We start from the raw sequence: 16,160 nt of genomic DNA, 5'->3' as shown, positions 1-16,160 counted from the left end.
GAGACATTTCTAGAGGCAGTAGGTGGCAGCACGGGCCTGTTCCAGCTGATGGTAGCAATGTTAGTGAGTTACTGAGTTAATGGTTGGAATACATTGGCTGGAATTTTACCGGCATGCCTGCCCCGATTCTCGGGGCGGGAGTGGCTCAGAGAATGGCATATTCTATTGGCCTTGCCCTTATGGGGAGGCGGTGGTATTCTAGTAATCCAGAGACCCAGGGTAAAGCTCTAGGTACCCAAGTTTGAATCCCACCATGGCAGATGGTGAAATTTGAATTCGATAGAAGTCTAATGATGACCATGAAACCCTTGTCTTACAAACCCATTTGGTTCACTAATGCCCTTTAGGGGAGGGTGAATGGCGGTGGGGCAGCTTTGAGGGGCCGAACAGCTTCTTATGGTGTTACGGAAATCTGTCGTGCGTCCCCAGTCTGGCCCACATGTGACTCCAGACCCAGCACAAAGTGGTTTGCTCTTAAATTCCCTCTGAAATGGCCACTCAGTCCAAGGGCTACTTTGATGGGAAATGAATGCTGACTCAGCCAGGGACGGCTGTGTCCCATAGAAGAATGTTAAAACAGACAGGATGGTAAAATCTGCTTTTAGAATGTGAAAAACTGACAACTTCAGCCAACTCTGCTGTTGTTAATTCCCGATTCTCTTGTCTTGCTAACACAAGCAATGTGGCAAAATCATTGGGTCGTACAAAACTTGGGTAGACGTGCTGGTTAAAATCCCCCCCATTGTGTAGCTACATGTTACAAACACTAACCTGGAGAAAACGGTCTCCGTAGTAATAGCTCTGTGACTTCATGATTAGCTCAACATAATTTTTCGATATACGATTGAACAGTTGACACTGCACTGTGTAGTCACTCTGTAAGAAAAATCACAATTATAAAGACCAGTTAGTTCAATTATCACCATTAGACTGTGTGTGATTGCTTCCCAGTCAGAAACTCGCTGTAACGATCTTTGCTGACATTCTGGAGACAGGGTGGGGGAGCGGGTTACACCTTTGCCTTTGTACCTGGTCAGCACAGAGCTGGTATCAATCTGCCCGTCTTTCTTTAAATTCCTCTATGGGACCCGACCATTCCTGGCTGCATCAGCATTCATTTCCCATCAAAGTAGCTCTTGGACTGAGTGGCCATTTCAGAGGGACTTTAAGAGTCAACCACTTTGTGCTGGGTCTGGAGTCACATGTAGGCCAGACTGGGGACGCACGGCAGATTTCCATAACACCATAAGAAGCTGTTCGGCCCCTCAAGGCTGCCCCATCGCCATTCACCCTTTCCTAAAGGGTGTTAGTGAACCAGATGGGTTTGTACGACAAGGGTTTCATGGTCATCATTAGACCATTATTGAATTCAAATTTCACCATGTGCCGTGGTGGGATTCGAACCTAGGTCCCCAGAGCGTTACCCTGGGCCTCTGGATTACTAACTCAGTGAGAATACCACTACACCACCTCCCCATACAGTCTGCTACTACACTGGCTAGGCAGTTTTACAGGGCATGACAAAAAGGACAAGTATTTATTACCCACTCCTAGGCTTTTGCAGTTTAATCTGCTGTACGTTCTGACTGACTGTCCCTCATGTTTCTCCTTCCTCCATGTTGCTGATCTGCTCTGCTTCCAGGATCCATCCTAGTTTTACCTGCCTGGTAAAATCTGCTTTCAGAATGTGAAAAATTGACAACTTGTAGCCAATTCTGCTGCTGTTAATTCCTGATTCTCTTGTCTTTTTAACACACGCAATGTGCCAAATCATTGGTAAAACCATGTGCAGCAGCTGTGCAGCCAGCAGCCAGCTCACCTGTTGCAGAACACTGTCTGTGTGGAGTCTGCATGTTCTCCCCGTGTCTGCGTGGGTTCCCTCTGCGTGCTCGGGTTTCCTCCCACAGTTTGAAAGATGTGCTGGTTAGGTGCATTGGCCATGCTAAATTCTTCCTCAGTGTACCCGAACAGGTGCCGGACTGTGGCAACTAGGAAATTTTTATAGTAATTTCATTGCAGTGTTAACGTAAGCCTATTTGGTATTAGGATGTAACCGGTGACAACTTTGTGTTGGATGTAATGTGACCAATGGGAACAAGATGTAAAACATGGAACCAATTACAAAGTAGCCCAGAGTATCCGGGTTCGATTCCCAGCTTGGGCCACTTTCTGTGCAGAGTTTGCACATTCTCCCCGTGTATGCGTGGGTTTCCTCTGGGTGCTCCAGTTTTCTCCACAGCCTGAAAGACGTGCTGGTTAGGTGCATTGAACCGAACAGGCGCCGGAGTGTAGCAACTAGGGAAATTTCATAGTAACTTCATTGCAGTGTTAATGTAAGCCATACTTGTGACTAATAAATAAATTTTACTTTTAATGTTTTTAGCAATTCCTTCCATTTTATCAGTGCCATTCTGTCTATAACTGGCATCCTTTATCGTTCCTGCAGCAGCACAATTGATCTTAATTGCTGCAATGTTTGTTTTAATCTGGATTAATGCTGTTCTGTTGTTTTTTTTGTTCTCCCCTGGGATTTTGCAGAGTAGGGCCTGATTAGGTTGGTTGACAGGTAGGGTCATACAATTAAGTGGAGCTAGGCTTACACAGAGAGTCCAAGCTTAGTTGCTTTTTAGGTGCTGCATGGAGTTGGAGAAAGAGCATATCTCCCTTTTCCCCTCCCTGAAGTTGGAAAGTGGAATATGCCAGGCAATAAGTCTCTTTCTCTGAGATTCTGCTGTATAAGACCGTAAGACATAGCAGCAGAATTAGGCCACTCAGTCCATCAAGTCTGCTCCGCCATTCAATCATGGCTGATATTTTTCTCGTTTCCATTTTCCTACCTTTTCCCCATAACCCCTGATCTCCTTATTAATCAAGAACCTATCTCTGTCTTAAAGACACTCGAAGACCTGGCCTCCACAGCCTTCTGCGGTAAAGAGTTCCACAGATTCACCACTCTGTGGCTAAAGAAATTCCTCCTCATCTCTGTTTTAAAGATTCGTCTCTTTAGCCTGAGGTTGTGCCCTCTGGTTCTAGTTTTGAGAATAAGAATGAGAATATTTCTTTCTCTAAGAGTTGCTGTTTGAGGATATATCCTTCTCTGGAAACTGCTGTCTGAATCTCTGTCCAGTTGTGTTAAAAGGCTGGAAATCTATCGCCGTGTGAACATACTTGTTTTTTGTGCTAACTATTTCTGAAGAAGGGTGTGTGTCTGTGGGGATACTGTTAAATTGGAACTATGAAACTGTTAATTGTTAAGAACTATACTTTGTTATATTTAAGTATTTTAATTGGTAAATATTATGCTAATTCTGTTTGCTATATTCTAACTATGTTCCTAATTAAAGTTTGTCTTGATAAAAGCTTCCTAGTGGGTCACTGGAATCATACCTGGGGTGAAACACCTTCTGCTCACCCTTATGCCAACATTAAATGCAAAATGAGGAAGATGATGGACTAGTTGTATTACCACTAGACCAAAAACTCAGCCAATGTTCTGGGGACCCGGGTTTCGAATCCCGCCATGGCAAATAGTGGAATTTGAATTCAATAAAAATATCTGTAATTAAGAATCCACTGATGACCATGAAACCATTCTGGATTGTTGGTTCACTAATGTCCTTTAGGGAAAGAAATCTGTCGTCCTTACCTGGTCTGGCCTACATGTGACTCTAGAGGCACAACAATATGGTTGACTCTCAACTGCCCTCAGAAATAGACGAGCAAGCCATCAAGTTCAAGAACAATGAGGGATGGGCAGCCAGTGACAGCCATGTCCCACGACTGAATAAAAAAAAGTTAGGGTCTAGGCTAACTGTATAACATACTTTGGAGTTTCTCATCTGGTCCTTAACAGGGGAGAAAGCTGCTTTCTTGTGGTGGCATGGTGATTAGATCTGCTGCCTAACAGCACCAGAGACTGGGTTCGATTCCAACCTTGGGAGATTGTCTGTGTGGAGACACTGTAACATGGCAGCCAATTTGTGCATAGCAAACTCCCACGACCAACAGGGCCAGTCAACCCCAGCTCTGACAAAGAGTTATTCTGACTTGAAACATTGGCTGTACTCTCTGTCCACAGATGCTGTCAGACCTGCTGAGATTTTCCATTATTTTCTGTTTTTGCTGTAATTTCCTCTGTCTGGCCAGATGCACAGCCTTGGGTGTCACGGCAGCACAGTGGTTAGCACTGTCGTCTCACAATGCCAAGGACCCGGGTTCAATTCTAGCCTCGGGTGACTGTCTCTGTGGAGTTTGCACTTTCTCCCAGTGTCGGCATGGGTTTCCTTTGGGTGCTCCAGTTTCCTCTCACACTGCAAAGATGTGTGGGTTAGGTGGATTGGCCATGCTAAATTAACCTTTAGTGTCAGGGAGAATAACAGGGTATTAAATAGGTGGGGTTACGGGGAAAGGGCCTGGGTGGGATTGTTGGTGCAGGCTCAATGGGCCAAGTAGCCTCTTACAGCACTATGGAGGTGCTATGATTCAATGAAAAGATCATGCTTGATCATACTGATGGGAGCAGCAGGTTCAAGGAGCGATCTGACTTAGCCCTGCTCCTGTTTTTATGCTCTTACGTGTAACATTGCTTACTTGTTGGAATATTCCCAATGGGGTAGAGGTGTGTTGGCCTGTCGTTAACAGGCACACAGTGTCATTTCTGCACACACCCAGCCAGCTATTAGGAAGGTTCATGCCCAAAGATACAAGTTATAATTGAAATTACTAAACAATCTGCTGTTCACAGGCGGACAGCACAGATCATCAATTCTCCACAAAGCTCACCTGGTAAAGGTGCAGAAAAATCCACCAGAAGGTATCCAACAAGAGGTCCCGCAGCAGTGTTGAACTGAGCAACTTCTGGAAGACAGTCAGGTAGCCAGTCTATAGAGAGGGGAAGAAGTTAATATTAGCCTATGTGAGAGTGTCATGGTGGCACAGTGGTTAGCTGCCTCATAATGCCAGGGACCCAGGTTCGATTCCCAGCTTGGGTCACCGTCTGTGTGGAATCTGCACGTTCTCTCCATGTCTGCGTGGGTTTCTTCTAATTTCTTCCCACACTCCAAATATATGCAGATTAAATGGATTGGCCATGCCAAATTGAATTGATTTATTATTGTCATATGTATTAAAGTACAGAGAAAAGTACTGTTTCTTGCATGCTGTACTGACAAAACGTACTGTTCATATAGAAGGAAACGAGAGAGTGCAGAATGTAGTGTTACAGTTATAGCTGAGTGTAGAGAAAGACCAACTTAATGCAAGGTAGGTCCATCCAAAAGTCTGATGGCAGCAAGGAAGAAGCTGTTCTTGAGTCAGTTGGTATGACCTCAGACTTTTGTATCTTTTTCCCGAACGAAGAAGGTGGAAGAGAGAATGTCCAGGATGCGTGGGGTCCTTAATTATGCTGGCTGTTTTGCCAAGGCAGCAAGAAGTGTAGACAGAGTCAATGGATGGGAGGCTGGTTTGCGTGATGGATTGGGCTACATTCATGACCTTTAGTAGTTCCTTGCAGTCTTGAGCAGAGCAGGAGCCATACCAAGCTGTGATACAACCAGAAAATTGCCCTTTAGCCTAAGGGGAACTAGCTAGGGTAAATGCATGGGATTATAGGGATAGGGCCTGGGTAGGATTGTGTGGTCAGTGCAGACTCGATGGGCTGAATGGCCCCCTCTGCACTGTAGGATTCTAAGATTCTATGTGAGTTCAGCTTGATGGGGAGAGTGGAATCTGTGAGGGAATGAGGGGAAAGGGCTGTCAAAAACAGGGAGAAGGAGCAATGTTCATGGAAAGCAGAAGCCGTGACTTTTCCTGCCCCGGACCTGGTGGTAGCTGGGTGGGTTGGGGCAAGGTTAAGTTAGAGGGCAACACTTATTCACTGCTCCGACTTCCATCCTCAGTAATAATCTGCTCTACTGAGCTAATGAGCAGGGCAGTGACAGTGAGGAAGCTCCATTAAATATTCAGATTTTGTTCACTGATGTAATCAGGGTGGTGATGGCCTAGTGGTATTATTGCTAGATTATTAATCCAGAAATTCAGCTAATGCTCTGGGGACCCGGGTTCGAATTCTGCCACGGCAGATGGTGGAATTTAAATTCAATAAAAAAAATCTGGAATTAAGAATCTACTGACAACCATGAAACCACTGTCGATTGTCAGAAAAACCCATCAGGTTCACTAATGTCCTTTAGAGAAGGAAATCTGCTGTTCTTACCCGGTCTGCCCTACATGTGACTCCAGAACCACAGCAATGTGGTTGACTCTCAACTGCCCTCCAAGGGCAACTAGAGATGGGCAATAAATGCTGGCCCAGCCAGCGATGCCCCAGTGATGGGTGGCACAGTGGTTAGCACTGGTGCCTCACAGCGCCAGGGACCCAGATTTGATTCCCTGCTTGGGTGATTGTCTGTAAGGAGTTTGTACAGTCTTCCATGTCTGAATGAGTTTTCTCTGGGTGCTCCAGTTCCCTCCCACATTCCAAAAGATGAGCTGGTTAGGTGCATTGGCCACGCTAAATTCTCCCTCAGTGTACCCGAACAGCCACCGGAGTGTGGTGACTAGTGGGGGGGATTTTCACAGTAATTTCACTGCAGTGTTAATGTAAGCCTACTTGTGACTCTAACAAATAACCTTTAAAACTTCATAATTTGGTAGTGCTCTCCATAGGGTCGTTACTAATAAAGAAACTTTTAAAAAACTATGTCTCATGAATGAATAAAAATAATCAGAGACCTTTTGGCAACTTTCAACAGAAGGAGTGAAGAGAGGGATGAAACAGTAAAAACTGGGAAATAAGACTATTGACCCAAACTGGTGTTGAATTTTAAGGTATACAAGACCTGTTGGAATCAGTATTCTTATTTCCCAGCTTTTACTGGGTTTTCTTTCCCCATATGAAGGGAGGTTTGGGAAGGTGTTGTTTTTTCCAGTAGGTAGCGTGGAGCCGAGGTTAAGATTCTCATTCATTGAGCAAGCCCCCCTGCTGCCAGTTGAGGCATTGCCCTCTCACCCATTACCACCCTGACCTCTCAGCCCTTGTGCGACCTCCTACGTCTAGCCGGCCAAGCTGGCTATCTGACTGGCTCACGGCTGGGAATTCCAGCACTTTATCCAGCCGAAATTCCTGTGATCAGGATTGCAGGCTTTCCAAATCTGGTTCTCCCCAGGGCATCGCACCGCCGCCCTCCACCCCCCACCCCGCGCCCTCTCCACCTACCCATTAATTAGAATGTCCGACTGCATTGTGAGGGAAATTCTCATGGCCATGTGGAGATGGGTTTGCAGACTGTGCAGCTGGGAATGATCCAGGAATCCATGTTGGGCTGTTTTCCTGACACTGTCCTGACTCCAGTGAGATACTCAGGGCTGGGTTGTCCAGGGAGGTGGAGGTAATAAAACCATATACAATCCCGATTCCTCCCTCACTTCCTAATACCGCCCACACTATTCCTGACAGTTCACCCTCTCCCCCGACGGTTCACTCTCCCCCCCCTTGACGGTTCACACTCTCTCCCCCTGACGGTTCACCCTCTCCCCCTTGACGGTTCACACTCTCTCCCCCTGACGGTTCAACCTCTCCCCCTGACAGTTCAACCTCTCCCCCAACGGTTCACCCTCTCCCCCTGACGGTTCACTCTCTTCCTTTGATGGTTCACTGTCTCCCCTGACAGTTCATACATTCTTCACCTGACACTTCACTTTCTCCCTGACAGTTCACACTCTCTCAATGTCATCCATCTGCAGCGTCATTCTCTCATGCCACTGCTGTTAAAGTCCACATTCATCTTTTTAGCATCTGTGTTTCCCCATAGCATTCACTGACATAATGGCCCCAAGTACCATGTTAAATTTTGACTGCCACTGGGCTCCTTGCCCCCCTCTGTGCAATCCCCGCTCCTCCTGTATGTAATCTATGATGCCCTGACTCTGGCTGGTGATGTTTCCTCCTCCCACTGCTCCTCCAGAAGTGGCTGAACCATCATGTCCTAGGTCCATAGAATCCCTACAGGTCCATAGAATCCCTACAGTGCGGAAAGAGGCCATTTAGCCCATTGAGTCCGCAAAAACTCTCTCCAACACAGCATCTTATTCATGCCCCATATAAATAACCAATGTATTTACCCTGCTAGTCCACCTAACCAACACATCTTTGGACATCAAGGGGCAATTTAGCATGGCCAAAGCACCTAACCTGCACACCTTTGGACACTAAGGGGCAATTTAGCATGGCCAATCCACCTAACCTATGCATCATTCGACTGTGGGAGGAAACTGGAGCACCTGGAGGAAACCCAGGCAGACATGAGGAGAATGTGCAGATTCCATACAGGCAGTCACCCAAGGCTGGAACCGAACCCAGGCCCTCAGCACTGCAACGCTGCAATGCTTTGCCGCCCTGGTTTGCTGCCTAACCCCCACTCCTCTCTATCAGTTCTCCAATCTTTAAAGCCCAAACTTTTCAACCTCCCGTCGTCTGGTCAACACACTGCCTGGTTCGAGGCCACACCATTCAGGTTTCCTGGCATGTTCTGATGCTATACAACATGGAAGGGATTACTGACTGGTGGACCTCTTACCTGTTTCAGCCGCTGACTGCGGGCCTGCAGCACGTTCTCCCAGACCTGCTCCAGCTCCGTGTTATTGGGCAATGGCGTGGGTTCCTTATCGAACCCTGGATACTGCTGAAGCTCCACTAACCTTGGGACTGCATCCAAATGCTAGAGTGGGACAGGAAACCAACATTAAAAAGTGGCAGGACCGACAGCGGAGCAATATTATACACAGGGCTTGTGTCTGACATTGTGTGGTATTCGTGACACTGTCAGTCGCCAGACATCACCGGGGATGAGTGCAAGAGACCAAGAGTACAATCTTTGCCCTGCCTCACAGGGACCACCACCACCTCACCCACCCACCTCCCACAAACTCATTAATTTCTTCAAAAACCCCCATCTCCAGAAATTGAACAACACCGCACCGGGTCAGAACAACACCGCACCGGGTCAGAACAACACCGCACCGGGTCAGAACATCACCGCACCGGGTCAGAACAACACCGCACCGGGTCAGAACAACACCGCACCGGGTCAGAACAACACCGCACCGGGTCAGAACATCACCGCACCGGGTCAGAACATCACCGCACCGGGTCAGAACATCACCGCACCGGGTCAGAACATCACCGCACTGGGTCAGATCAACTCCGCACCGGGTCAGAACATCACCGCACCGGGTCAGATCAACTCCGCACCGGGTCAGATCAACTCCGCACCGGGTCAGATCAACTCCGCACCGGGTCAGAACAACACCGCACCGGGTCAGAACAACACCGCACCGGGTCAGAACAACACCGCACCGGGTCAGATCAACTCCGCACCGGGTCAGATCAACTCCGCACCGGGTCAGAACAACACCGCACCGGGTCAGAACAACACCGCACCGGGTCAGAACAACACCGCACCGGGTCAGAACAACACCGCACCGGGTCAGATCAACTCCGCACCGGGTCAGATCAACTCCGCACCGGGTCAGAACAACACCGCACCGGGTCAGAACAACACCGCACCGGGTCAGAACAACACCGCACCGGGTCAGAACAACTCCGCACCGGGTCAGAACAACTCCGCACCGGGTCAGATCAACTCCGCACCGGGTCAGATCAACTCCGCACCGGGTCAGATCAACTCCGCACCGGGTCAGATCAACTCCGCACCGGGTCAGATCAACCCCGCACCGGGTCAGATCAACCCCGCACCGGGTCAGATCAACACCGCACCGGGTCAGATCAACCCCGCACCGGGTCAGATCAACCCCGCACCGGGTCAGATCAACCCCGCACCGGGTCAGATCAACTCCGCACCGGGTCAGAACATCACCGCACCGGGTCAGAACACCGCACCGGGTCAGAACAACACCGCACCGGGTCAGAACACCGCACCGGGTCAGATCAACTCCGCACCGGGTCAGATCAACTCCGCACCGGGTCAGAACAACACCGCACCGGGTCAGAACAACACCGCACCGGGTCAGAACAACACCGCACCGGGTCAGAACAACACCGCACCGGGTCAGAACAACACCGCACCGGGTCAGATCAACTCCGCACCGGGTCAGATCAACTCCGCACCGGGTCAGAACAACACCGCACCGGGTCAGAACAACACCGCACCGGGTCAGAACAACACCGCACCGGGTCAGATCAACTCCGCACCGGGTCAGATCAACTCCGCACCGGGTCAGATCAACCCCGCACCGGGTCAGAACAACTCCGCACCGGGTCAGATCAACTCCGCACTGGGTCAGATCAACTCCGCACCGGGTCAGAACAACTCCGCACCGGGTCAGATCAACTCCGCACCGGGTCAGAACTACTCCGCACCGGGTCAGATCAACTCCGCACCGGGTCAGATCAACACCGCACCGGGTCAGATCAACACCGCACCGGGTCAGATCAACACCGCACCGGGTCAGATCAACACTGCACCAGGTCAGACCATCACCGCGCTGGGTAAGCACAGACTCTGAGTGTAGGTGGGTGTAGAAGAAATTAGATTCATATAAGCAATTAGGTTGCATAAGAAATTAGATTCATACAAGCAATTAGGTTGCATAGAAAAGTAAGTCCGTTTTAAACGGACCTACTATAGTAGGGGCTAAAGCTGCAGCTGTAGCTAAAGGGTTAATGATTCACTATACTATATACTCACCATTATACCGAAAATCAAGAAACTAGCTGAAGCAGGCAGGGTTAGAAAAACAGGGCCTAGCAGACACGCAAGGTCTAAAGGCCAGATAACGGGCCATCTGCCTTTAGGAGGATAGAAAAATAAACCACCATTCTTCTCCCCTATCTAGTTACGGTAAATCACAAGGGACAGGGACTGTAAGATGATTTAGACCAAGGACACTATAGATAAGTCCTAGGACATAGTTTTAATTAATGGGACAATGATTAAAGGGGTAATAGAGATAGTAAGGATAATAGGGAGTATTGTAACCTGCTTGCAGAGTTGTTTGTTTCACTGTATAAAAATAGCGCGGGTTTGTTCTCTCGGTGTTGACTGAGGTGTACTCTCCGTGGTATCACGACAATAAACTCTCCTGACGCCTGACTCTGAACGTCTCTGCCTGAGTTATTCTGAGCTAGGAGTTTCCTCGACAGTGGGACAGTCAGCCGAAGCCTCCCAGTGTGAAATTCTCGTTATATAACCCGAGTTATCCTCCGGGGCGAGTGAGGATTTTTCACCGGGTCGCTCCCACCACTCTCAGAGGCAAGGAAACCAGGTGAAGGAATACACACCTTGCTCTTTCGACGTCTCTCCAAATATATCTGAGGAAGTTTCAATGGAGGTTGTTCTGGAAAATTGATAAACACCAGGAATAAGTAATTGCAGCTATTTCAACAATTAAGGGTCCTCCACTCCCAAACCCCAGTGAGTGAGGGTCCTCCACTCCCAAACCCCAGTGAGTGAGGGTGCCTCCACTCCCAAACCCCAGCGAGTGAGGGTGCCTCCACTCCCAAACCCCAGCGAGTGAGGGTGCCTCCACTCCCAAACCCCAGCGAGTGAGGGTGCCTCCACTCCCAAACCCCAGCGAGTGAGGGTGCCTACACTCCCAAACCCCAGCGAGTGAGGGTGCCTACATGCCCAAACCCCAGTGAGTGAGGGTCCTACACTCCCAAACCCCAGCGAGTGAGGGTGCCTACACTCCCAAACCCCAGCGAGTGAGGGTGCCTACACTCCCAAACCCCAGCGAGTGAGGGTGCCTACACTCCCAAACCCCAGCGAGTGAGGGTGCCTACACTCCCAAACCCCAGCGAGTGAGGGTGCCTACACTCCCAAACCCCAGCGAGTGAGGGTGCCTACACTCCCAAACCCCAGCGAGTGAGGGTCCTCCACTCCAGAACCCTCAGTGAGTGAGGGTGCCTCCACTCCAGAACCCTCAGTGAGTGAGGGTGCTTCCACTCCAGTGAGCTAACTCACATTAGACCCTTGGGAGTGTGAGTGACCCCACATTGAACCGTGATGACAGTCAGACCGACGTCAGTGTCATTGTGACGACAGTCGGTACTGGTCACAGTGACATGGTGATGACAGTCGTACAGGTAACAGTAACATGGTGAAAACAGTCGGTCCCTCTGTCAGTAACACTATTGGTATCAGTTGGTATTGGGATCAGTAGCAAGGTGATAAGAGTCAGTACTGATGTCAGTAATGGATGACTGCATCTGTTGTTAATAGCTACCAGCTGACCGGATTTATCTGATGCTCGACCGACTGACTTTAGTCAGAGAAATAATGTAATATTTGGGTCCTATACTTACTGTCTGGCTGTACACCAAACCGAGTCTCAACCTGCTGCAGGGAATTAAAACAGATACGGTTATCAGCAGTGATTGTAAACACACAGAACCCAGGTGCTGGCTGTCAGTCATTCACATTTCTGATGGGGGTCACACACTGGCCCGCTGATGTGTCTGGCTGTAGACAGCGGCTCCCTCGAGGATGGTCACTTATGTTTACAAACAGTAATCTGGAAGATTGACTCGGAAGTTGTAGCGATGAAAAGAATACGAGGGTGCAGCGTGCAAATAAATTTAAAATCACCGAAACAACAGCTACACAAGGAAAATATTACCAGGAGCAATTGGTAAGAGGGTGCCCTGAGTCACTCTGGGGTCGTGCCCTCGTTCACTCTGGAGTCGTGCCCTCGTTCACTCTGACTGGGGTCGTGCCCTCGGTCACTCTGACTGGGCTCGCACCCTCGGTCACTCTGACTGGGGTCGTGCTCTCGGTCACCCTGTTTCTGATTGGTCTGACTGGGGTCGTGCCCTCGGTCACTCTGGGGTCATGCTTTCGATCACTCTGACTGGGCTCGCGCCCTCGGTCACTCTGACTGGGGTCGCGCCCTCGGTCACTCTATTTCTGATTGGTCAGCAGACACTCTCAAAGCAGGAACAACAGGCTGGATGGAGACAATCTGACTCACCAGAGCGGGAGGGTGGGCCTGCAGGATCCCACTTAGCTGCTGAATCCTCTCGTTCATCAAGTTTATGGAGCCAATCACAAAGGCTGGACATAATCAGTTAAGTCAAAACAGAAATTGACAAAATTTCCCTCCACGTGGGCAAACTGTTTCAGCCCCGAGATTTCCCCTCCAACCCATCTTTCCATTCTCCCTCGCACATTCCTCAATCCCAATCCTTTCTGCATTCATATCGTATTTCAGATTGCTGCACCTAGTGCCATTCCAATGCATCATGCAAGCCACCCCCCACCCCACCCACACTGCCTCCCTCACTGGTACCCAAACCCTGGAGAGGTGTCTACGTGGTAGACTGATGCCACTCCCTCCTGCATTCTGACTGAGACAGCCTGGCGTTATCTAACCCAAGGACATACTGATGGGGTGCTGCATTGTCTGAGGTTCATTTTCCTTTTATTGTTTAACAGATTGTGGGCATCACTGCCAAGGCCAGCATTGTTGCCCATCCCTAATCTTCCCTGCACTGAACAGTTCAGAGAACATTTAAGTCTCAACAACATTCATAGAATCCCTCTAGTACAGGAGGAGGCCATTTGCCCATTGAGCCTGAACTAACAACAATCCCACCCAGACCCTATGCCCGTAACCTCACATATTTACCCTGCTAGCCCCCCTGACAACAAAGGGGCAATTTAGCATGGCCAATCCATCTAACCTGCACATATTTGTGACACTAAGGGGCAATTTAGCATGGCCAATTAACCTAACCTGCACATCTTTGGACTGTGGGAGGAAAGCAGAGCATCCAGAGGAAACCTGCACAGACACAGGGTGAACGCGCAAACTCCACACAGGCAGTTACCTGAGGCCAGGATTGAACCCTAACCGCTATGCCACCGTCTCCGGCACACATCCTCCCCTTGCTGATGGTGTTACATTGAAGTGTGACGCAAATACAAGATAGAGAAAGTATAGTGATTGGAAATAGGCAGGTGGGATTTGTGTTTGAGGAATCCCTTTCAGTGAGGGCTGAGTTGTGTGCCTCTAACTAACAGGACTTAGCCTGGTTGCTGTTTAATAGCTTCCTCACTCAGGCGGACAAAGATTTGGGAAATGGCTGGACTATCGGATGGATTCTGGCTATTGCTTCACCCAAGCAGACTGCCCAATATTCTTACAGGTTCATATCTTTGGGAAACAAATGCCTTTCTCCAGATTTCTGAAGATTCTGTAAGACTGAGCAGCGAAGAGTTAACTTCTCTAACCCATGCCATACCTGTCCTGGGGACAGTGTAGAGAGAGCTTCAAGGCTGTGCATCTGGCCAGACCAAGGAAGTAACAGCAAAAACAGATAATAATGGAAAATCCCAACAAGTCTGACAGCATCTGTGGAGAGAGAATAGAGCCAACATTTCGAGTCAGGATAACCCTTCATCAGAGCTGGGGTTGACTGGCCCTAATCGGTTGTGGGAGCTTGCTATGCACAAATTGGCTGCCATGTTACAGTGTCTACATTTCATTAGCTATAAAGCATATTGAATAGTCTGGAGAATATAAATGAAGCTATATAAATATGGACCTGTACAATTTCTGTTTATATTACTGATTGTACATTCAACTTGCTCTAAATCGACCTACACACAGCCAGAATAGCGGCAGCATGGAGTTAGATACAGTGTGAAGCTCATTCTACACTGCCCCATCAAAGATTCTCAGGACAAGTACAGCATGGGGTTAGATACAGAGTAAAGCATCCTCTGCACTGTCCCCATCAAACACTCCAGGAACAAGTACAGCAAGAGCTTAGAGTAAACCTCCCTCTATGTTCCCATCAAACAGGTACAAGGGGTTAGATACACAGTAAAGCTCCCTCTCTACACTGTCCCCATCAAACACTCCCAGAAACAGTACAACATGGGGTTAGATACACAGTAAAGCTCTGTCTACACTGTCCCCATCAAACACTCCCAGGACAGGTACAACATTGGATTAGATAGAGTAAAGCTCCCTTCACTCTGTCCCCGTCAAACACTCGCAGGACAGGTACAGCACGGGGTTAGATACTGACTAAGACTCCCTTTACAGTGTCCCTTTCAATCACTCCAAGGAGGTACAGCATGGGGTTAGATACAGACTAAAGCTCCCTCTATACTTTCCCCAATACTCCCAGGACAGGTACAGCGCAGAGTTAGATACATAGTAAAGCTTCCTCTACAATGGCCCCAGGACAGGTATGGCATGGGTTAGAGAAGTTAACTCTTTGCTGTCCAGTCTTAGAGAGTCTTCTGAAATCTGGAGAAAAGCATTTGTTTCTCACAGATATGAACCTGTAAGAATATTGGGCAGTCTGCTTGGGTGAAGCAATAGCCAAAACCCATCTGATAGTCCAACATTTCCCAAATCTTTGTCCGCCTGAGTGAGGAAGCCATTAAACAGCAACCGGACTAAGTCCTGTTAGCTGGAGGCACACAACTTCAGCCCTCGCTGAAAGGGATTTCTCAAACACAAATCCCACCTATTTCCAATCACGCTACTTTCTCTGTCTTGTGTTTGTGACACATTTCGGTGTAACACCACCAGCCCTGCACTGCTATCTGATATAGCAAGGGGAGGATGCGTGCCAGAGACTCCTGCAGGTGCTGTTTCACCATCTGCCTCTGCTTGGCTGCCAGCTCCAGCGTTGTATTAATATCTTCCTCATAGACTTCCAACGGAGCGAGGGCTGTGTTAATCTCAACCATCTTCACACTGCTCAATTCACACTGAGGGGGGACACACAAGAAGTCAGACTCATCTCTTAAACAATGCGTATTTTATGTGAGTTGGTGACGTTGGGTGGATGGTTGGGGAGGGGTCTGGATTTTGCAGAGGAAAAGGGGATTCAGAGGAGAGAGGGGCATGGACCATGGTGGAGTTTTGAAGGGAGATTCAAAGTGTGGGGAAGAGAATGGTCTGGGGCATGGGCAAGTGGACAGTCTGGGACATGGGGAAATGGACAGTCTGAGGCATGGGGAAATGGACAGTCTGGGGCATGGGGAAGTGGATGGTCTGGGACATGGGGAAGTGGCTGGGTGTGGGGGAAGGGGTGTCCAGAACACAGCGAGGGATACAGATCGGAAAGTGGGGGATGGAGAAAGGAAGGGGATCTGGAATTGGCCAGCCACCCACCCCTCTCT

At 48.9% G+C, this 16,160-nt stretch overlaps 1 protein-coding gene across 1 annotated transcript in view; it reads right to left on the bottom strand.

Moving 5' to 3' along the window:
- Positions 1-15,928, bottom strand: part of LOC145361535 (protein FAM227A-like) — a 47,666-nt gene extending 31,738 nt beyond the window's left edge. The window contains exons 1-6 of the mRNA XM_080217357.1: positions 15,602-15,928; positions 12,917-13,070; positions 11,300-11,393; positions 8,577-8,717; positions 4,783-4,881; positions 772-876 (exon numbers count right to left, since the gene is read on the bottom strand). Coding sequence (XP_080073483.1) covers positions 772-876; positions 4,783-4,881; positions 8,577-8,717; positions 11,300-11,393; positions 12,917-13,070; positions 15,602-15,725 — 717 coding nt within the window. The 5' untranslated portion in view covers positions 15,726-15,928. The remainder of the gene's footprint in view (positions 1-771; positions 877-4,782; positions 4,882-8,576; positions 8,718-11,299; positions 11,394-12,916; positions 13,071-15,601) is intronic.
- Between the last annotated feature and the right edge of the window lie 232 nt (positions 15,929-16,160).

This window comes from Carcharhinus amblyrhynchos, chromosome 35 (genome assembly GCF_965287045.1).
Source record: "Carcharhinus amblyrhynchos chromosome 35, sCarAmb.v2.hapA, whole genome shotgun sequence".
In the NCBI taxonomy this organism is placed as follows: Eukaryota; Metazoa; Chordata; class Chondrichthyes; order Carcharhiniformes; family Carcharhinidae; genus Carcharhinus; species Carcharhinus amblyrhynchos.
This window is presented reverse-complemented; position numbering and strand designations above follow the sequence as displayed.